The sequence below is a fragment of the Pan paniscus genome, chromosome 12, assembly GCF_029289425.2.
Source record: "Pan paniscus chromosome 12, NHGRI_mPanPan1-v2.0_pri, whole genome shotgun sequence".
Classification (NCBI taxonomy): Eukaryota; Metazoa; Chordata; class Mammalia; order Primates; family Hominidae; genus Pan; species Pan paniscus.
Window position 1 is genome coordinate 82,179,307 of NC_073261.2, and position 22,448 is coordinate 82,201,754.

Here is a 22,448-nt window from a genome sequence, read left to right on the forward strand (position 1 = left end):
TTCTAGTACAGAATTTAAAAAGTAACTTCAGAATTGCTTTGAAATTAAATCATTGCTTGAATTCATCTTAACAATTATGTTAGCATTTGACTATTTTACATATATAATGGATTTTTTGCACAACTAGGAATTGTCTAATATGTGAAAAACATCACACTTTGCTATTTTTCACTAAATACTATTTAGCTTCTCAAAACAAAATGTGTTCCACAAGAAATCTTATCACATGTTTTCCCTTAATACTTAAACCAGATGAACTTCAAAACACAAATGAAGGCAATTTGGAAGAGGAAATGTCAGTGTGAGATGTCATTTAAAAAATATAACCTTAAATTCAAGACAAGGAAGAATAATATTTGGTCAGCAAAAGATATTTGATGGACATGTTCCAGTTAATTTCAAGTAGTGAAGCTGGATAAAGACTTGGGCACCATATATTCCTCTGGTTTGCGTATTTTCCAAGGTTTCAGAAAATATATCAGGCAGTTTGAAAAGTAAACTAATCAGGCTGTCAATTCCTGGCTCAAATATAAGGCTAATATGATTATAGAAACATTTTTTCCCCAACTAATATTATTTCTCCTGTTATTAAAAACCATTTTAAAGCCTGGGTAGAAAGAAGAATCACAACTAGCAAGGCAGCGCCATTATTTTCATATAGGAAGACCAGTTCATTACAACTTTTTTTTTTTTTTTTTTTTTTTTTTTTTTTTGGGACGGAGTCTCCCTCTGTCGCCCAGGCTGTAGTGCAGTGGCGCGATCTCGGCTCACTGCAATCTCCACCTCCCAGGATTCTCCTGCCTCAAACTCCCGAGTAGCTAGGACTACAGGCACGCAGCACCACACCAAGTTAATTTTTTTACTTTTATTTTTTAAGTAGAGACAGGTTTCACCATTTTAGCCAGGCTGGTCTCAAACTGTTGACCTCAAGTGATCTGCCCACCTTGGCCTGCCAAAGTGCTGGGATTACAGGCGTGAGCCACTGCACCTGGCCTTCATTATAATTTTTTTTCAATGACAATGCAACTCCCAGTGGATTTCTACTTTTAGCATTAAGAAATTATGACTCTTGGTGGTAAATTCTACTCAGGTTAATAAACTAACGGTGAAGCAGCTTGGAAGCATTTGTTGCTTAGATTGTTTATTCCTTCACAATGTTATTTTAAAATTTGAGTTTTTTTAATATAAAAGAGACATATATTTAAAATTTGAGATGGAGTCTCACTGTTGCCCAGGCTGCTGTGCAGTGGCTGGATCATAGCTCACTGCAGCCTTGAACTCCTGAACTCAAGCAATCCTCCTGCCTCAGTTTCCCAACTAGCTGGGACTATAGGCATGTGACACCATGCTAGAGTAATTAAAATTTTTTTGTGTGTAGAAACCAGGTCTTGCTATGTTGTCCAGGCGGGTCTTGAACTCCTGGCCTCAAGCAATCCTCCTGCTTTATTACAGGCATAAGCTACCACATTCAGCTAAGCAGTCTTTTTTTTTTTGAGATGGAATTTTGCTTTTGTTGCCCAGGCTGGAGTGCAATGGCATGATCTCAGCTCACTGCAACCTCCATCACCTGGGTTCAAGTAATTCTCCTGGCTCAGCCTCCCGAGTAGCTGGGATTACGGGCATGCGCCACCATGCCTGGCTAATTTTGTATTTTTAGTAAAGACAGGGTTTCTCCATGTTGGTCAGGCTGGTCTCAAACTCCCGATCTCAGGTGATCTGCCTGCCTCGGCCTCCCAAAGTGCTGGGATTACAGGCATGAATCACTGTGCCTACCCTTAACAAAAAACTTTAATCATTGCAGAATAACGGATCAATATTTAGAAGAACTGCATAATTCAGTGAACCAGTATTTTCCAAATGACTAATTCATGATGTGACAAAATCATGCATAGCCAGAAGGTCCATTCAAAATGCAAGAGAGACCCAGTGGATTTTAACATAACAAACTAAGAAAAGTCCTCTAATAAACTTTCCGATTTCACATTGCAACCAATCTTCAAGAAACTATCAGTTGTCAAGTTTTGATATCCACAGTTATCTGAAGTGACTAAAATATTCCTGTTTTCCAACTACCTATCTGTGTGAGGCCAGGTTTCTTCATATACTTCAACCATCGGGCCATACCACACTTCAACAGACTGAACGCAGAAGCACAAACAAGAATTCAGTTCAACATTAAAGGGCTCACAAAAATGAAAAATGGTCCTTTTTACACTGAATTTTTGTATCCTAACTTATAAGACAATTATTTTTCATAAAATGGTTTATATATTAACATGTAATTGTTTTGTTAACAAATTAAAACGGTATGTATAATTTCTCAGCTTTAATTTCTAATATAGTAAATATCGATAGTATCCACAAAAGCAAAAGTTCACTGGAGTATACAATTTGTAAGAGTATAAGTGGGTCCTCAGACCAAAATACTTGAGAATAGCCAGGCTAGGAAATTCAGATGAGTCAATACTGAATATGGGTTTTTCTTTTACTAACTCATACATTATTTCTGTTTCAAGCACCAGTAACCCCCACCCTGCCCCCTGCCGGAAAGGTTTTTTTTTTTTTTGAGACGGAGTCTCGCTCTGTCGCCAGGCTGGAGTGCAGTGGCGCGATCTTAGCTCACTGCAACCTCCGCCTCCTGGGTTCAAGCAATTCTTCTGCCTCAGCCTCCCAAGCAGGTGGGATTACAGGCAAGCACCACCATGCCCAGCTAATCTTTGTATTTTTAGTAGAGGCAGGGTTTCACCGTGTTGGCCAGGATGGTCACGATCTCTTGACCTCGTGATCCACCCGCCTTGGCCTCCCAAAGTGCTGGGATTACAGGCGTGAGCCAATGCACCCGGCCAAAGGCAGGTTTTTTTAAAAGGAGTATAAATATTTCTGGAGTACAGAAGGGGTTAATATTGTCCTGTACAGTTTGGTTAATTCCTCTTTGGAATTAAATTTTCAGAAATATGCCAACCATATAAGAAGTTTAAAATAACATTAAAAACCGAATCATACCAAATAGTAATATGTCACACTGTTTTTATCAATTCTTTATTTAGGTAACAAGTTGGTTATGTTCACTGCATTGTATGAAACATCACAATATCATACTGGGAAGTACTATCAGTACAGGGTTGGATCAGAGTGGACAGTTTGAACGATAAACCATTTTGCATTCTTCATTCCCTATCTTTTAACAACCCCCCAAACCCAGTAAAGGGACAAACAGCTTTTCACATCATCATATAAAGCACTTTAACTTACAAGGCTAAAATCTAAAGAATAAATAAAATATATTGTGGCAATAATTCCTTTTAGACCAAAAATCAGGTGCACAATAAATCAAATGATCAGGAAAGCTGTCTGTATTTAAATGTGTGGCTCTCCAGAAACAGCTTCAGGAAAACGTTACAGAAAATACCATGAATTCCATTTCACATAGGACCAGATGATGACTCATTTTAACTACACACAAGGGCAATTACATCCTGCTGAAACACAATTTAAACATACAGGAAAATGTTCACAAAGCATCCACAACATGTAAACCATGTACAAATGGATACATTCATTACTTCTCCTAACCCAGAAACTTCTTTCAGATAAATACTTTATTCTTCATGTTCAGCATTAATTGAATTTAATACATGCAAAACTCAGAAGAATTCAAGGTTACTGTAAAAATAGAATTAAACTAATAAATCTTCAAGTACCTTATGTGACAATCACTCTGTACCGTGCCCAATGTTATAAAATGAAAAGTTACTGAACCCATGAAAATATCTCTGTAGTATTTCCTTAGATCTAAAATAGATAATTTTAAATGTATTTATAGTAATTTCAATGTGATATTCTGAGCTTTTAAAATAACATAAATGATTAAAAATACCAAATTACACAAAACTCGTATCTTAAAAGCTGAAAAAATTAAAACTATAGAAACCCGCATGTAAAACAAAAATCACAATTTACATTATAAAGGCAAATCTCATCTTTAAAAAATTTCCAACAGTGAGATGTCAAAGCAAATTATAAATAGCCATAAATTAATCCATTTGGTTTCAAAAGATTTTCTAGTGAGAGTTGAAGGATGCAGTAGATACATGCATAAAATTTGTAAGGGTTTATAATATTATTCCCAAATACACTTTATCTTGAAGCAAGGCAACATTACAATTTGGACATTATTGGAGAACCCAGTTTGGTAATACAGGTAAAATTGGAAAAAAATTAAATAACAATCAATAATAAATACATATCCTATAGAAATTGCTCAAATGAAATTCCAAGCCACAGAGCTGCAAAAGGCTTCCAACTTGGTGAACTGAAAAAAGGAACATATCATACAATTCTTTACTCTTACATGCTTACATGTTGTGTGTTTTGTTTAAAGAAAAAAAACATAATGTATTTTCAGAGTATAGCTAACTATATTTCCCATGCACCTCAGGCACATTGTTGATTTGTGGTGAAATAACTCCACTGGTTTCTAGGGCCAAAAGTTCAATACAGATGTAACGAGTATGCCTGAGGTTGGCAAAAAATACTGTAGTACAGGCAATGCTACAAGTGGCAACTGTCAGAAAACACAAATATGAACAAATGATGGGAAATGCTAATGATTTTCTGCTCATATCACAAAACGTTGGGAATCCGCAAGAATATTTTCCCCTTGTATTGAAGAAAATTGTGATTAAAAGTTTTTTCCCCCAATTTTCAGAATCAAAAGCATTTTAGAAGGTTTTTAAGGCTACCATGGGTCTTCTAGATCTCCAGCACCCTACAGGAAGAGAAAAGGAAGAATATTATTATTTACCTATGCCACTTCCAGATTGGATTGAATTTCAAAAGAAAACAAAATTGATGAACAAATTACCTTCCTTTCTTTGTCTGAAAAGGGTACTTTTACAGAGAGATGTTGTGTATTGCATATTGTGTGTGTACACGTGTATCTAATATAGATAGATAACTGGGTTGGGTTATTTTCCTCCCCTCTCCATCAAATGCCTTCCTTTCTCAAAGCACTTAAAAATATTCTGGCATTGGAAAAATACATCAAAACATCAGCTATAACATCCAAAGATTCCGAAGTTTCAATTTATGGTAACTTAAAGCAACTTTAGACACATGATATAAATATAAACGTAAAGACGAAAAGTTAATGTTCTACAGCCATAAAATAATTTTTAAAAAATATTTTTCCCTATGTGACAAATCTATAATTTAAAAATCCCTTTAAACAAAAACTCTCATCTGCCACTATTTTAAAAATAGCCCATAATTATTCAATTTATTAATAACTAATAAAAATTTGTAACAAAATGGACAATTCTGCAATCTTTAAAATGCTCACTGTGGCAATTTTCTCACATGTCTATGTGTGCCCATAATGTCCAAAGATTAATATTTTGTACCACAAAAGATGGATAAGAAAAAGAATAGATTTAAGTATGCAACACATATATTTTAATATTAAACTTTTCCTTTTTGTTAATGAAAAAAGGTAAGCCAAAAGTGTTCTAAATGTTATATAAATACAAATGAATTTCTAATGGGTATTCTTCCAATATACCAAACTTGGTTGTTTTTAAAAAATTAATTCAAAAATAAGTACAACATGCATAGATTATTCCACATCACATGCTTTATTTGGACTTAAACACTTATAATTTCATTCTAAACACTTGGTTGACATACATTTTGATGTGTGTAGTTAGGCTATACAGAATATACAAACCAAAGCTGTATGAATAATACATAGGTTTTTCAAAAGTTATGTTTCATAAAGAATACAGAGAAAGGAAAAATAGCCACACATCCAATATCTCACAACTTCTAAAAATAAAACTACAGAGATGTAAAATATAAACAAATCAAACAACACACAAATTATCATCCTTGAAAGAAAAATTACAGGCCAGCATCAGCCATTCTTTGAAGAACTAAAATTATTAAAGAAAACATAAATTTATTACAAAGCTAACTATGAGTGTACTAATAGGTAAAATAATATGAAGCAGTATAATTCTACGTTAACAAGTTTTTCCATAATATAGCATAATCTCTCTAATCAAAATTTCTAAATCTATCTAGTATTAATTTAACTACTGACTTTAATTCATAATTGATAGCCTAATTTCTGGCATACAATGTGAAATGACATATAATTTCATTAAATCCAGAGTACTATAAATAGTCAATTTTACACTATCTCATAAAGGTGTATGCAAAGGCCTTTTTAAAAAACAAGGCTATCTGAATATAATAAAACTAGTTTTCCAAGATTCAAATAACAAAACGGTTATATAAATGCATACATTACACTTCCTAGGTTAAAAACCATCAAAGATCACAAAAATATTACCAAAAAGGAAAGTCATATTTTTTCACCACTCATCTTTGTCCCTGCATCTTCATTAGAGCTGTCTAATTCAGCAAGACCACTTTCTGATTCAGTATGGCTTTCCTGCATTGTCACTGGGTTTCCAGCATCACTGTTCGAAGAAGTAGCTGTGGCAGCTGGTTCAGCAGGGCTTTCTTCTCCCTCTACTTTAGCTAGCCTGTAACTAGTCAGCATCTCCTCCAGAAGTTGTCGGTAGTTTCCCCTATGATTAATTCTCATTTGCCTGAGAGCTTCCACCAATTTTCCCTGTGATCCACTTTCCTCTGCTTCATCGGAGGCCTTTTTTTAAGATTCAAGACCCCAGTGTCAGTAGACAAACTAGGATATCACATGTATTTCATAACACATTACAGCAAGATACTAATTTCTCTACCAAAAAGTAATATAGTCTAAGCATGAGAACATTTTATTAAATATCGATTCTTACCTGTATCAAATAATAAAAACTTCCAATTATAATCTCAAGTCATTTTAAGCAAATTACCATTAACTAGTTTATGTCTTATTTCACAGTCATTTAAAGTTTAATCTGAAATTTACTCAGCTTTTATAATTCAACAGCAACACAAGCATTTCCTAAAACTGACTTACTTAAACAATATTTGGCTATATGATTTAGTACAAAAGAAAATCAATGTTTAAAGCAGTAGGAAAAGGACAGAAAAGCAGGCCATCAGAACAGTTTCTTCATCATTTCTGCTAAATAAGTAGGAAATACAAAACATAAAACTATATAGATTCAAACAGATTTTTGAAAGATTTCAGAGTTTTCATGGATAAAAATTGTATTTACTTTTTGCTCTTATTTTGATAAAAACATCTCTAGATAAAAATAAGTATTCTCAGTATGAATAATAAACTACTCAATCCTTTCATATTTTAGTGAATTTTGGAAAATCTACAGGTTTCTACAATAGTAACTACTTAATACTGTACAGAACAAGCTCTAATCATCCAAGCTGATCACAGTTAAGCCGACAGACTAAAATAAAGATATCTTCACATTATGTGCCTCCTGATATGATGCATTATAAAGTACAGTCATGTCCTGTATTCGTGCCAAAAAATGTTTAGAATGAATCTAATAATGCTAATTCCCAGTTTACAGGAAAAAAGGGAATAGAGGATCAAGTTAAGAGCACACATGAGAAAACAATCATATGAATTCAGAATGCAGGACGTATTGTAAAAAACTGGCTCAGATTCTTCAAAGTCAGTTTCAAGGGGAAAAAAACAGGTGAGGGGCTTGACTGATTAAAGACTTGTTTAATGTGCTTGATTGATAAACTTGATTAGACTGGGATTCAAAATAACAATTATAATAGTCATTCTAGTGACAACTAGGGAAATTTAAACTTGATATTTGATATTATACAATTTATTATTTTATATACCTACAGTGTACCCACAAAAATTAAAAATAAATTTAAAAAAATGAATTTTCTTAGGTATAATAATGGTATTATGGTTATATAGAAAAATGTCTTCATTCTTTTTTTTTTTTTTGGGATGGAGTTTCACTCTTGTTGCCCAGGCTGGAGGGCAATGGCATGATCTCGGCTCACCGCAACCTCCACCTCGAGGATTTAAGCAATTCTCCTGCCTCAGCCTCCCGAGTAGTAGCTGGGATGACAGGCATGTGCCACCACGCCCGGCTAATTTTGTATTTTTAGTAGAGACAGGGTTTCTCCATGTTGGTCAGGCTGGTCTCGAACTCCCAACCTCAGGTGATCTGCCTGCTTCGGCCTCCCAAAGTGCTGGGATTACAGGTGTGAGCTACCGTGCCTGGCTGAAAAATATCTTCATTCTTAAGAGCTGCATGCTTAAATGTTTACAGGTAAAATATGATGTCTGCAATTTTCTCTCAAAGGGTTCAGTCAAAGAAAGAAAAAAAAACAGTAGATATAGAAAGAAAAATAAAGCAACTATGGCAAAATGTTAACAGTTGTTGAATCTAGACAGACAATATACAGCTGTTCCAACATATCATATCCCCTTTTTAAATACATTTGGAAGTTTTCATCTTAAAATATTGGGAAAATGAAATACAAAACAGGTTATTGATACAGTTGATGTGACACAAACTCTTAACCATCTTTAGTGACTATTACATATACTTTTGCAACACAGATAACACTAATAAAGCCATATAATAAATGGCAATGTTTTATTAGAAAAATGAGAGCAGATGAATGTTATTTTTTAAAAAGTTGCCCTCATTGGCCAGGAGCAGTGACTCATGTCTGCAATTTCACCACTTTGGGAGACAGGGGTAGGAGGATTGCTTGAGGTCAGGAGTTCTAGGCCAGCCTGGGAAACACAATGAGACCCTATCTCTACAAAAAATGTTTAAAAGGAACACGCCCATAGTCCCAACTACTTGGGGAACTGAGGTGAGAGGCTGAGCTAAGTCGAGGAGGTTGAGGCTTCAGTGACCCATGACCGTACCAATGAACACCAGTCTGAACGACAGAGTGAGACCCTCTTAAAAAAAAAAAAAAAAAAAAAAAGGGCTTGTTAGGCTCAGGCGGGTGGATCACGAGGTCAGGAATTCAAGACCAGCCTGGCCAAGATGGTGAAACCCTATCTCTACTAAAAATACAAAAAATTAGCAGCACGCAGTGGCAGGTGCCTGCAATCCCAGCTACTCCGGGAGGCTGAGGCAGGAGAATCGCTTGAACTCGGAGGGCGGAGGTTGCAGTGACCCGAGATCGCACCACTGCACTCCAGCCTGGGTGACAAAGTGAGACTCTATCTCAAAAAAAAAAAAAAAAAAGAAAAGAAAAAGAAAAAAAAAAGTGCTTGTTTTCCTGCCTCAGATGGGGTGGTGGTGGGGATGGGGCGGGGAAGTATCCTCATGGCAAAAAATGGATGTTACTGGGCCGGGCATGGTAGCTCATGCCTGTAATCGCAGCACTTTGGGAGGCTGAGATGGGTGGATCACCTGAGGTCAGGAGTTCGAGATCAGCCTGGCCAACATGGTGAAACCCCATCTCTACTAAAAATACAAAAATTAGCCAGGTATGGTGTGTGTGCACCAGTAATCTCAGCAACTCGGGAGGCTGAGGCAGGAGAATTGCTTGAACTCGGGAGGTGGAGGTTGCAGTGAGCCAAGATCACACCCACTGCACTCCAGCCTAGGCGACAGAGCAAGACTCCATCTCCAAAAAAAAAAAAAAAAAGATGATACTGTGTATGGCCCATGATTTTTGGGTACATATACGTCTGTGTATCTGTTCATGTTAGCATATGTAAAAATACCTGGAAAGAAAGGAAATACAGCAATATAATGATAATGGGTAGGGAGTTCTAGATACTTTATTTTCTTTGAATTTTCCAATTTTCCACAACAAGCATATTAGCTGTCATTTAATTGCAAAATTTATTATGTGGACTTAAAACATGTTTCCCTAAATAAAGTTTCTCATCCAGGGCTGGTGGCTCATGCCTGTAATCCCAGCACTTTGGGAGGCCAAGGTGAAAGGATCACTTGAGCCCAGGAGTTTGAGACCAGCCTGAGCAACACGGGGAGACCCTGTCTCTACAAAACAAAAATTTAAAAAATTAGGTGTGGCAGCACACACCTCTGGTCCCAGCTACTTGGGAAGCTAAGGTGGGAGGATCACTTGAGCCCAGGAGGTTGAGATTACAGTAAGCCATGTTCATGCCTCTACACTCCAGCCTGGGCAATGGAGGAAGACCCTGTCATTCATTCATTCATTCATAAATAAATAAATAAATAAAAAGTTTCCCATTTTAATCTATTCAGGAAGGGTTGAGATGGAACAACATGTGATAAGTATACTCTAATGATAAACCTTGTCAGTCTTTAAGAGGAAATTTTCTACTTTATGGTATATCACAAAGACCTTTTAATGCAGGGCCTACAACCCTCTCCCCCCGAAAACCCCCAAACCAAAAAAAAAAAAAAAAAGATAAAAACCTACCATTTTATTAAAAAAAAATTACAGGACATTAAAACAAAATCTGCTTCAAAGATTTACATATAAAGTGATTATCAACCCTTGCTCCACATTGGAATTACCTGTGGAGCTTTTAAAATTGCACACATGCCAAAGTTCCATTTCAAAATACACAGATTCAGTGGATTTGAGTTGTTCTTTTAAAGCCTGACAGGTAATTCTGATATACAGCCAGGGTTGAGAATCACTGATATAGACTAAATGGCATGACTCTATTTGGAGGTGGACTTATTAATAAGGTCTGATGAAAGGTTGTTCCATTTGTCGTATTTGGGTCAATTTTGGCAAGTTCAACAGATAAAGTACCTCTCGCTTTCCAACTGACACTTACATTATTAATCACCTGTATTTCTGTGAATTGCTATAGTAGTGACAGTTGGGGAAGAGAAGTTGCTTTTTAAAAGATATACTAGGTTGGGCGCAGTGGCTCAGGTCTGTAATCCCAGCACTTTGGGAGGCTGAGGCAGGCAGATCACGAGGTCAAGAGATCGAGACCATCCTGGCTAACACAGTGAAACCCTGTCTCTACTAAAAATACAAAAAGTTAGCTGGGCGTGGTGGCGGGCACCTGTCGTCCCAGCTACTTAGGAGGCTGAGGCAGGAGAATGGCGTGAACCTGGGAGACGGAGCTTGCAGTGAGCTGAGATGGCACCACTGCACTCCAGCCTGGGCGACAGAGCAAGACTCTGTCTCAAAAAAAAAAAGAAAAAGAAAGACATACTAAAACCAAACCATAGCCAGGCACGGTGGCTCATGCCTGTAATCCCAGTACTTTTGGAGGCCGAGGTAGGTGGATCACTTTAGTTCAGGAGTTCGAGACTAGCCTGATCAACATGGTGAAACCCATCTCAACTAAAAATAGAAAAATTAGCCAGGCGTGGTGGTGCATGCCTGTAGTCCCAGCTACTCGGGAGGGTGAGGCAGGAGAATCGCTTGAACCTGGAAGGCAGAGGTTACAGTGAGCCGAGATTGCACCACTGCATTACAGCCTCGGTGACAGGGTGAGACTCTGTCTCAAAAAATGAAAAATAAAAAAATAAAAAGCAAAAGAAAACCAAACCAATAAATCAAGTAGACACGGATTTGCAATGGCAGACATTACAGAATCACTAAATTGAGAAGAACTTTAGCTAATGACCACACTTAAAAGTCATTTTATCTTATGGCAAATTACATTTTCTCATCACTCTGGATAGACAATAGAGGACTGAAACCTCTTCCCCAGCCATTATATTTGATTTTTCCAAACACTGTTATGTAACTCTCTCATGGGCTTTCATTAATATTAGAAGAGAAACCTATTATCTAGGTTCCTGCACTTTCTTTATCTGAACTCGTACAGTTGATATAGCACACCTATTTTTACACATCTATTATAGCAATTAACTCTACCTTGCAACGGTTCACAAGACTCTCCACTTAGACTGCAAACTCTTTTAGAGTAAAGACAATTTCATATTCCATTCTATGTCCTCCTACCATCTAGGGAAGGAAAAATAATATTTGTGCTAAGAACTTTATATACATAATCTTACTGAATCCTCACAGGTACCCTACAAAGTAAGGACTCCAGTTATCATTTTTATAAGTGATGAAACTAAAGCTCGGAGAGATTTAAGTTATTTGTCACGGTGACAATCTTAGTAAATGGCAGGGCTCTGATTTGTGCACAGGTATAATTAACATCAACGTCTATCTTTGCGCTCTGTTGAATACATTATGGCGAGTGACCTTTTTTGCATAGGAAGTACCTCATACAGGTAAGACTCTTACTAAAGAAATATTGGTGAAATTATCATAGAACACCACAGGTTATTTCATATTGAAGTTTATATTTCCTTAACATAGTAAAATTAATAAAACTATAGAACACTAGTTATGTTGATTAAACTATCATATCAGCTGGGATGTTTACAATTATTCTGTAAAGTAAATTGAAGGCAATTACTGAGATGAGAATTCAGGACATCTCCCATCCACCCTAGTTTTTAAGCTTTTACTATCAGCTAGACTAACATAGCTTAAAAGTCGAATCTCTCATGATGAAAATACTAACTTACACCAAATAAGACATAGAAATTAGATAAATCAAGCAGAGAGTAGTAATAGGAGGGGGAAGGAAGGGAACTAAGCACATTTAAAAAAATAAAATTTAACCAGCTAATATTTATTTGTAGCAATATTTATCTTTTGAAACACAGCTCTCATAACCAAAATTCTTTTTTTTTTTTTTTTTTTTTTGGAGACAGAGTCTTGCTCTGTCACCCAGGCTGGAGTGCAGTGGCACAATTTCAGCTCACTGAAAGCTCTGCCTCCTGGGTTCACGCCATTCTCCTGCCTCAGCCTCCCGAGTAGCTGGGACTACAGGCGCCCGCCACCACGCCCGGCTAATTTTTTGTATTTTTAGTAAAGGCAGGGTATGACCATGTTAGCCAGGATGGTCTCAATCTCCTGACCTTGTGATCCGCCCACCTCGGCCTCCCAAAGTGTTGGGATTACAGGCGTGAGCCACTGTGCCTGGCCCATAACCAAAATTCTTAAAATGACTACTTATAACAGTAGAGAAAAAGTAAACACTAGTAAAAATGTTTCTTGTGAAGTCCTATGTGCTGCTTGTCAGACAAAAAAATTTTTAAACTAAAAATTCTCGAATATGACAAAATGTGATACAATTGATGACTAACGAAGACTCTAATAAATTACATGTTACTTGAAGAATCATGTCAAATTTAATGAATAATTTTAGACAGTGTCATTTGAATGGTCAAGACCACATAGCAAAGGTAAGTGTTATGTCAATCATACCTTAAAAACATAGTGATTAATGTTAGTGCATTTTCTCTCTCTTTTTTTTTTTTTTTTTTTTTTAGACAGAGTCCCACTCTGTTGCCCAGGCTGGAGTGCAGTGGTGCAATCTTGGCTCACCGCAAGCTCCACCTCCCAGGTTCACACCATTCTCCTGCCCCAACCTCCCGAGTAGCTGAGACTACAGGCGCCCACCACCACGCCTGGCTAATGTTGTTTTTTTTGTATTTTTAGTAGAGACGGGGTTTCACCGTGTTAGCCAGGATGGTCTTGATCTCCTGACCTCGTGATCCTCCTGCCTCGCCCTCCCAAAGTGCTGGCACTACAGGCATGAGCCACCGCGCCCGGCCTGCATTTTCAAACAGTATAGGTCTTCTCCATAGCAATGCTTTGACAAGTGAATAAAAAGTAAATATGAAAAAACTAATATTCACATAGTTCTAAAAACTGTGATATAAAAATGTAAAAGCAGCTATGGGTATTGCATTTATCTGTTTGAAGTAAAACAGAAAAATGCATGCAAAATTTAATAATCTGAAAACAATACAGAGATTCTTTTGGGCTCAAAAAGAGACTAATCTGTCCTGTTTTTCCTTCCCTTCTCTAAGATCAAAATGCCTTAAACCATTTTTGGATTAAGATAAATATGTGTATTTAAGTGAAAAATAACTGACAAGGAATTGGGCTTAACTCATTCCTTTCAACAACTTTATAAGATATTTACCATTAAAAACAGATTATCTTGTGGTTGGATGCAGTGGCTCATGTCTGTAATCCCAGAACTTTGGGAGGCTGAGGTAGGAAGATAACTTGAGCCCAGGAGTTCAAGACTAGCCCTGGCAATGAAGCGAGACCCTATCCCTACAAAAAATACAAAAAATCAGCCGAGTGTGGTGCTGTGTGCCTGTAATCCCAGCTACTCAGGAGGCTGAGCTGGGAGGATCGCTTGAGCCTGGGAGGTTGAGGGTACAGAGAGCCATGATGGTGCCATAGCACTCCAGCCTGGGACAAAGAATGAGACCCTGTCTCAATCAATAAAATAGAGTATCTTAAGACTGATAAACATGATATTTACAAAAGAATGGGAAATGATTTTTCCTGCATGGTAGACAGAGGTGGGGTACAGACATACATAATCTCTACCTTAAAGAGGCCACATGGAATAATGTAAAGAGAACAGGAGTCAGACTAATTCAAATTCTGGCTGCGTGATTTATTTAGCTTTGTGACCTGTGCAAACTACCTCATCTCTGTAAGTCTCATGTGTAAAAGAAGGGTGCTGAGATTACCTATGACTCTGTGTATGTATAAATAAGGGGCCTGGCACAAGTAGGAGCTGGGTAAATACAGGTCACCCCCCTGCTCAACTTTACCCTTGGAAAATTACCAACTTATGCAACTACTTGATCAGTGGCATACTAATTCAAAAGCATTATGAGTCTTTTTCAAGGGAAGAACTTTTTGCATGAAAGTATAAAACTCTATAAATACAGACTTTCATACCAATTAGTAACCTCAAATTAATTTTTAAATATATGACTTAAGGACAGCCTTAAGCAAATTACTAGAAATGAATAAATACAAATATTTCCTATTCAAAAAATATTTACTGAGCTTTCACCGTATGCCAGGATTGTGCTTGGACTATAGACATAAATGAATCAGATCAAGTCCCAGATCTCACAGAATTTATATTCTAATTATAAAACACAAACTAGCAATTTAGAAAAAGGGAAGAAGTGTGATCCCAGAGCCCTGTCTAATATAAAGACAACTTACAGCAAAATGTAGTTTTGCTTTTTCTGGAAATTTTCCAAAAGATTTCTGGGGATTCGTGAATCCCTAGACTAAGAATCCCTGCTAAACTCTTTGTTACAAATTTGTATTTTAAAAGTTGGGAAAATATCAATATTGTTTGTGGTAAGAAGATGGAACACATTCTAAAAAGTTAGTTTAGTATGGAACGCATACTAAATAACAAATTTAGTAAAGAACTTAAGAAGTTTCCCCTAAATAGTAACCTTTCTGAATATATATTAAAATTACTTAATTTATGACTTATACTCAACTCTACTTTCTGAAAAATATTTATTTAAAAGATTTGTCTTAATTATAAGAAAAATGAATGAATCCCTATTTCTAGTGGTACTACTTGTAATCATTTACAACAGAACAATTCTCTCCGACATAAAGCAGACATTCAGGAGTCTAAAAAAACCCTCTGATTTAACTCTGGCTAGAATTCTTTGTTTAAATATCTAAACAAAAATAATTTTTGTTATTTAAAAAAACTTAATTTTTATAATACCTTCCAACTTTCTCCTCTTCTGTAATTCTAGCATACTTTCATCTTTCCCACCCCGCAAGTTAACATCCAGCTCCTGGCGACATCATCCACACTGTTAAGAAGCATTTATGGAGCACCTTTGCGGCTAGCTTTTTGCTACAGTGGGTCAAGTTAAGAGCTCAGAATTTAATCACGTCTGTATTTTCTTCATTCTTTCTCCTTCTGCGGTATTTTTCAGTACATTTCTGCTACTTGCAATTATAGTTCAACATTTTTCTAAGTTAGTGATTATTGTGAAAGGCATATAATATTTCCCCATTTAAAATTCTAGGCTGTAAAGTCAGTTTTCACAGTAAACAAGGAAAGTTCCTTTAATCCACATATCTATGTAATGATAATAAGTTTACAGTTACCATTTGGTCTCTGTAATTATTTCTCAACTACCTGACTGCCTGCATCTCTTTAATCTAATACGGTAAATGTTTCTAACAGATTAAAATACCACAGATTTTTTTTGAATCTATCATTCTTATGCTCTAAACATAAGGTGGTCCATTACCCTAAAATGATGTTCAAAAGGCTGGTCTCTTAGCAAGTACCTCTGCAACCTAAATTCTTATTTTTCACCACAACAGTTCTCTGCTTTAGCCAAAAAAGATGTCCTTTCTTTTGAAGATATCTTATACTTTGTCCCTGCCTCTCTAGTCCACTTGAAAGGTCATCATCCTCATGTCATTTCTACCATTCAAATCATTCTTCAAATACTATCTTTTCTCTAAGAAGCTGACTTTCCCCCTGCTTAAGTAGCTGAACTTTTACAGCAATCACTGTCCAAGTCACATGGCAATGGTCACATTCTGGATTTTGTCATTTATTTGTTACCAAGCTATACGAAATATTTTGATCATTTAAGGTGTGTTTATAACTACAGTGTAAGCTGCACTAGACACACAGGTGGGGTCATGTCTTACGTTTTCTAGTCTTCTCCCTCTGTGAATCCACTATACGACACACTGTCAGTGTTTGATCTGCTGATGTTGATAGAACATTTATGTATAAAGGTAATTAAGTACATATATCCCATTTCTATAGCCAAATAATAATCTATTTAAGGTAAGGTTTATATATTGAGCATTTCCCCCCAGTTTCATAGTTCCGTTGCCTATTTATTCCCTGTTTATGTAGCTACTATGTGTAATCATTTTTTCTTTTTAAAAAATTTAAAAGTTATCCTTGGTATATGTTAAACAGAAAACCATGTTTGGAGTAAAAATAGACTATGAAGGACCCCAAAATCCAGCAAGGTATATATATATGTATTTTTAAAGATTACACATGAGGGTTGACACTTTGAAACACCTGAGGAAATGGGAGTACTTCTATGGCTAATAATGAATCAATAACTGTCTTCTGAGGGCTTATTTCCTCTAATCAAGGTAGTGGATGCCCTGAAGAATCTATAATCTAGCTGAAGAGGTAAGATTCTCTTCTCTCAACCTTCCAAATTACCACCATCCTTTTAGTCATGTCAACATCCTATACTCATTTCTTTGAGGGTTCTCTGATGGATCACATAAAATATTTGGATTTTTAAATTAATTTTCTCAGCTTTGGGTCAATTCTTTTTTTTTTTTTTGAGACGGAGTTTCGCTCTTGTTGCCCAGGGTGGAGTGCAATGGCATGATCTCGGCTCACCACAACCTCCACCTCCCGGGTTCAAGCGATTCTCCTGCCTCAGCCTCCCGAGTAGCTGGGATTACAGACATGCGCCACCATGCCCAGTTAATTTTGTATGTTTAGTAGAGACGGGGTTTCTCCATGTTGGTCAGGCTGGTCTCAAACTCCCAACCTCAGGTGATCCGCCCGCCTTGGCCTCCCAAACTGCTGGGATTACAGGCATGAGCCACCGTGCCCGGCCTTGGGAACAATTCTTAATACTTTGAGGAACCTGCCACAAAAAAAGACTCAGAATCACTGCTCTAGACCAAGATATAAATTATAATTAGCAATATATAGCATCACTTTTATATGACTCACTAAAATTATATTAATTGTTAAATTTTCCTTTTTGCCAGGATAACTTTTACTGTTAAGGAAAAGAAATCATATTATATTGCTGTGCAACAATGAATCCTAGCAAATAATGCAATTGAGATGACATATGATTTCTAGCCAATGGATACTCTCTCTCTCAATCTGCCAAGAGGAGCTGGAGACTGGAGGTGGGCTCTTCCTACCAATCAGTTTCATTTCTAAGTTTGGTTCCCTTAAACCTTTGAAGCATATATATTAAAAATTAAATAATTTATTTTTAGACATAAAAACTTGAAAACCCAAGAGAAAAATACTTATTTGAACTAACTTGGATTTAAAAAAAAAAAAGGACACTTCTGTCTCCTGGTAATAGTACTAAAACAAAACAAAACAATATAGAGGGGCAGCTGGCAGCTCACTGACATTTCGAAGAAAAGCAAAATAAAAGGTAAGGGTATAGAGTCTTGCTCTGATGAAGTACAGCAAGGTACAACAGAAATGGTTATCTCAGCTCAACACTCATATACCCATAATACAACAATAATATTAGAAAAAAACTATCCTCGGGTATTCCAAGTGGGCATACAGGGGTACTGAAAGGTCTAGTTATTAAAATAACAACTCACTCACTATCACTAACTTCTGGTGATGGCAGCAGCCTGCTGGAGGAGAAATTGAGATATTTAAAAGAGCATTCTTGCCTCAAAATTAAGGTTTAAAGGAGAAGAAGGAAAAGCAGACATATAGAGAAGAAATAAAGACAGCCCAAACAAAAAAGGTCATTTGATGCCCAGAAAGTGACAACAAAACTATCTACAAAACAAAATTTTATCTCTACCTTCATTTCAATACATTTTCTTAAACTTTAACTGACACTTTAAAATGAAAAGCAGTAGTAATTTACTACAGACTATAATTTATTATAGACTTCGTTAATGTGAATGTATTCATATTTAGTATTTATATCGTGAAATTACTTCAAATGCTTATGAAATAAAATAAAACTTACCCCATCACTTTCTCTATGTGGATTCAGTCTACTATAAACAGCTTCAATAACATTACGCCTAAAAAAAAAAAAAACATGCTTTAGTTTTATTAAATTACACAGAATTTTAAGCTTGTGAATATCTCAATATTTCATCCTGACCACACTAAAAAAGTAACTGCTACACTCTATACTTGTCAAGAACATACCTTCTACACTTTACTCTCAGAATCTGATTTTGCACAATCCATTTGTACTCCTTAGCAAGGAAAGAAGGACCTTCATACTCAAAGAGTATGATAGATAATTCCTTTTAAAAAATCGTTTTTGGATGAAATTTTAAGAGTTCTTCTCTAGTGTAAGAAACACTAACCCATTTCACCTCTAGATAATTGATGTACTTCTGATTTAAGTTTTCTTACCCCAAATTATTTAATTACTAATTACGAACAAACTCAAAATTAGCTTTTTGTTCTACTTACTTGCCAGCAAGACCTCCCCCAGGAGGCAAATTTGGGATATTTTCTGCAGACAAGATGCGCATGACATGGGCAAGATCAGGCATTCCTTCCTCGCCAGACTTCTCCATAATCTCTGTAGGTTTTTTAAAAAAAGTTCCTCAATTAATGTGATAAGCCAGTACTCACCAAGAAGTGAAACAAGAGATACTATTTGGTAGTACCTATTTTAAAATATATTTTAAAAAATTACCATCAACACACAAAAAATTTTTAAAAAGTAATACAAAAAGCTACTTATTGACTGAAACATTGTTATGCAGGGGGAAAAAAGAAAAAACAGTTATTTGCATATGTATGTTCATTCCAGCATTATTCATAAAAAGCAAAAACTGGAACAAACTAAATGTTCAGCAACAAGAGGACAGTTAAAAACTTTGGTGTAGCCATTGAGTGAAATGGTTTATAATCACTAAAAATTATGAAATAGGTGTCTTGATGAATACAGTAACAGCTATATGGAAAAATACTTCTGATCTAATATTAAGTAAAAACAATATAAAAGTTATGAATGCCATTACTAAAGGATAATAAAAGTTTAGCTAGATAAGAATTATAAGAAAAAGGGGACAAATTAAAAATCATTTTTACAAGTTGATACTTACCTGAAATAGTTACATTCTACAGCTTTTTTTTTTTTTTTTTTTTTTTTTGAGACGGAGTTTCACTCTTGTTGCCCAGGCTGGAGTGCAATGGCGTGATCTTGGCTCACTGCAACCTGTGCCTCCTGGGTTCAAGCAATTCTCCTGCCTCAGCCTCCCGAGTAGCTGGGATTACAGGCATGTGCTACCATGCCTGGCTAATTTTGTATTTTTAGTAGAGACGGGGTTTCTCCATGTTGGTCAGGCTGATCTCAAACTCCCAACCTCAAGTGATCCACCCACCTCGGCCTCCCAAAGTGCTGGGATTACAGGCATGAGCCACCACACCCAGCCCAGGCCTTACTTTCAAAACAACTGTTTACCATGCCTCACAAGACCCTTACGTTGACTTCCACTACTCTTTCAACTCTGCCCGCCTCCCTCATCTCCAAAGGATCCATTCAAAGACTTCTACTTCTAGATCTTCACATACTCTTTTCGTTGGTTTGGGAACACTTTTCACTCTAATCCAACCCCTCTGTATGGTGAATGTCCCTTTTTTTTTTTTTGAGACACTGGAGTACAGTGGCACTATCTCAGCTCACTGCAACCTCTGACTCCCTGGTTCAAGCGATTCTCCTGCCTCAGCCTCCCAAGTAGCTGGGATTACAGGCATGTGCCACCACGCCCAGCTAATTTTTGTATTTTAGTAGAGATGGGGTTTCACCATGTTGGCCAGGCTGGTCTTGAATTCCTGACCTCGTGATCCACCCACCTCAGCCTCTCAAAATGCTGGGATTACAGGCCTGAGCCACCACGCCCAGCTATGAATGCCTATTTTCATCCTTGAGGTTTCAATTTTATACGTCACATTCTCAAATCCTTCTCTGACCTAAGTCTGAGTAGGTACACTGCAATACACTCCCATATGCATGACATGTACTGTATACCATAATGCTATATACTCCCATATACACGATGTTTATTGGGTCATAGACTGCAAGCTTCACGAAAGCAGGACTGTAAGTTTTCTACCTTAAATCTGTGTCTTATAGTATAAGGCTTTTCAACATCAACAACACCGACATTTTACACCAGACAATTTTTTTGTTGTGGGGGCTGTCCTGTGTGCTGTGGAATGTTAAGCAGCATCCCTGGCCTCCATTCACTAGATGCCAGTGGCACCCCCTCAGCTATGACACCAAAAATGTCTCCAGACATTTTTACACTCCTCTACTCTAGTCCAATTTACCACTACCATGCACTAATGCATAATTTCTAATCAGTATTTTGGCTTCTCTTGTCCCTTTTATACAATCTCTTCTCCTTACAGCAACTAAGAGAGATCCTTTGGAAAAAAGAACAAATCACTCTTGTACTCAAAATCTTCCAATGAATTCCCACAAGTCAAAGTCCAAAGTCCTCACTTTGGTCTACAGGACGCTACATGATACGCCTCCTACAAACCTCTTAATTTTCCTCTAGTTTTCTACTGGCTTATTCTAACCCAGCTGTACTCACTAAGAACATTCCCTCCTAGTCTTTGCTGTTCTCATTGCCTGGAATGTTCTTCCCTCAGATATTCTCTCTCCATGCAGGGCTGCTCAAACGTCCTTCCTCACAGAGACATTTCTAACCAATATTCCTTGTTGTTCTCTACTTACTCAATTTTATTTGTCTATTAAAAAAATAGGTTTTTACTAGAATACAAATTCCATGAGATTTCTTTTTCTGCTATATCCTCAGTGACACATGTTCAATAAACACTGAGTAAACCTGTATGTAGAAAGCAATCATTAAATATATAATTCATCAATTTAGGTGAACTACTATTCCCTGTTTATTTTAATATTATTCCTTTCCCACCTGACCAGTCATCATTAAAAGCATACACAGATTTACCAAGTACACCAGAATGTATTTACCACAAAATTTAATGTCATATTACATGATTTAAAACCCCAGAAGAAACACAATGCTCCTGAAGAACACTGCTTTACAAATAAAAAGTTACTTTTTTTTTTTCTTAAAGACATGTTCTTACTCTGTGGCCCAGGCTGGAGTGCGGTGGTGCCATCATAGCTCACTGTAACACCAAACTCCTGGACTCAAGTGATCCTCCTGCTTCAGTCTTCAAGTAGCTGGAACTACAGGTGTGCACCACCATGCTCAGCTAATCTTTAAAACTTTTTTGTAGCTCTATGATGCCGAGGCTGGTCTTGAACTCCTAGTCTCAAGCAATCCTTCTGCCTCGGCATCCCAAGGATTATAGGTGTAAGCTACTGTGAAGTTACATTTTAAGTACCAACTTAAATTGATTTGTAGTGGCTGCCTAGCTAACAATTTTGTCTCCTGATTAATAATAACTATTTGCTACAGGCCCTAGAGATCATATTACATATTTGTTATCTCTCCTATATAATATATACTTTAGAAAGTTACTAACTATGCAGAAGAAAATTAATATTAAATTATTAACTCATATTAAACTGAATTGACCACACCTTTAAGAAATTAAAATGTGGCTATTACAGAAGTTAAGAGTTCATATAAAGTTACAGTTTGCTGAGGACTTACGTGCTAGGCACCATAATAGGTGCTTAACAAACATAATTCTCATTTATTTTGACAAAAACTCTCTGCTTGGACCAAACCTTCAGCAAGACTCTTGAGTTCTTTCTGACTAGCAGACCTTTAGGCTCCCTCTCTGTCCTTGTAGAAACCAGGCTGAATGAGAATCCTGCTCAGTCAGTTTACTGAAAACCCCCACACACTTGATATATGACCACTCTGGATATTTTAGCCTGGCCTGCCATGCTATCAAGTCAGTTTAGCCAGAAACCCCTTATGTTGATGCTTCC

General features: G+C 36.6%; 1 protein-coding gene across 5 annotated transcripts in view; it reads right to left on the reverse strand.

The window, feature by feature from the left end:
• Positions 1–3,023: 3,023 nt before the first annotated feature.
• The window catches only part of PPM1B (protein phosphatase, Mg2+/Mn2+ dependent 1B), a 70,951-nt gene continuing 51,526 nt past the window's right edge, over positions 3,024–22,448 (reverse strand). For 2 of the 5 annotated variants that reach the window (XM_034953041.2, XM_034953044.3), the window contains 3 exons: positions 18,971–19,082; positions 18,510–18,567; positions 5,611–6,670 (listed from right to left, as the gene is read on the reverse strand). In XM_034953041.2, the coding sequence (XP_034808932.1) occupies positions 6,365–6,670; positions 18,510–18,567; positions 18,971–19,082 (476 nt within the window). In that variant the 3' untranslated portion in view covers positions 5,611–6,364. The other 3 variants (XM_034953042.3, XM_055108023.2, XM_055108022.2) reach the window with 3 other exon arrangements.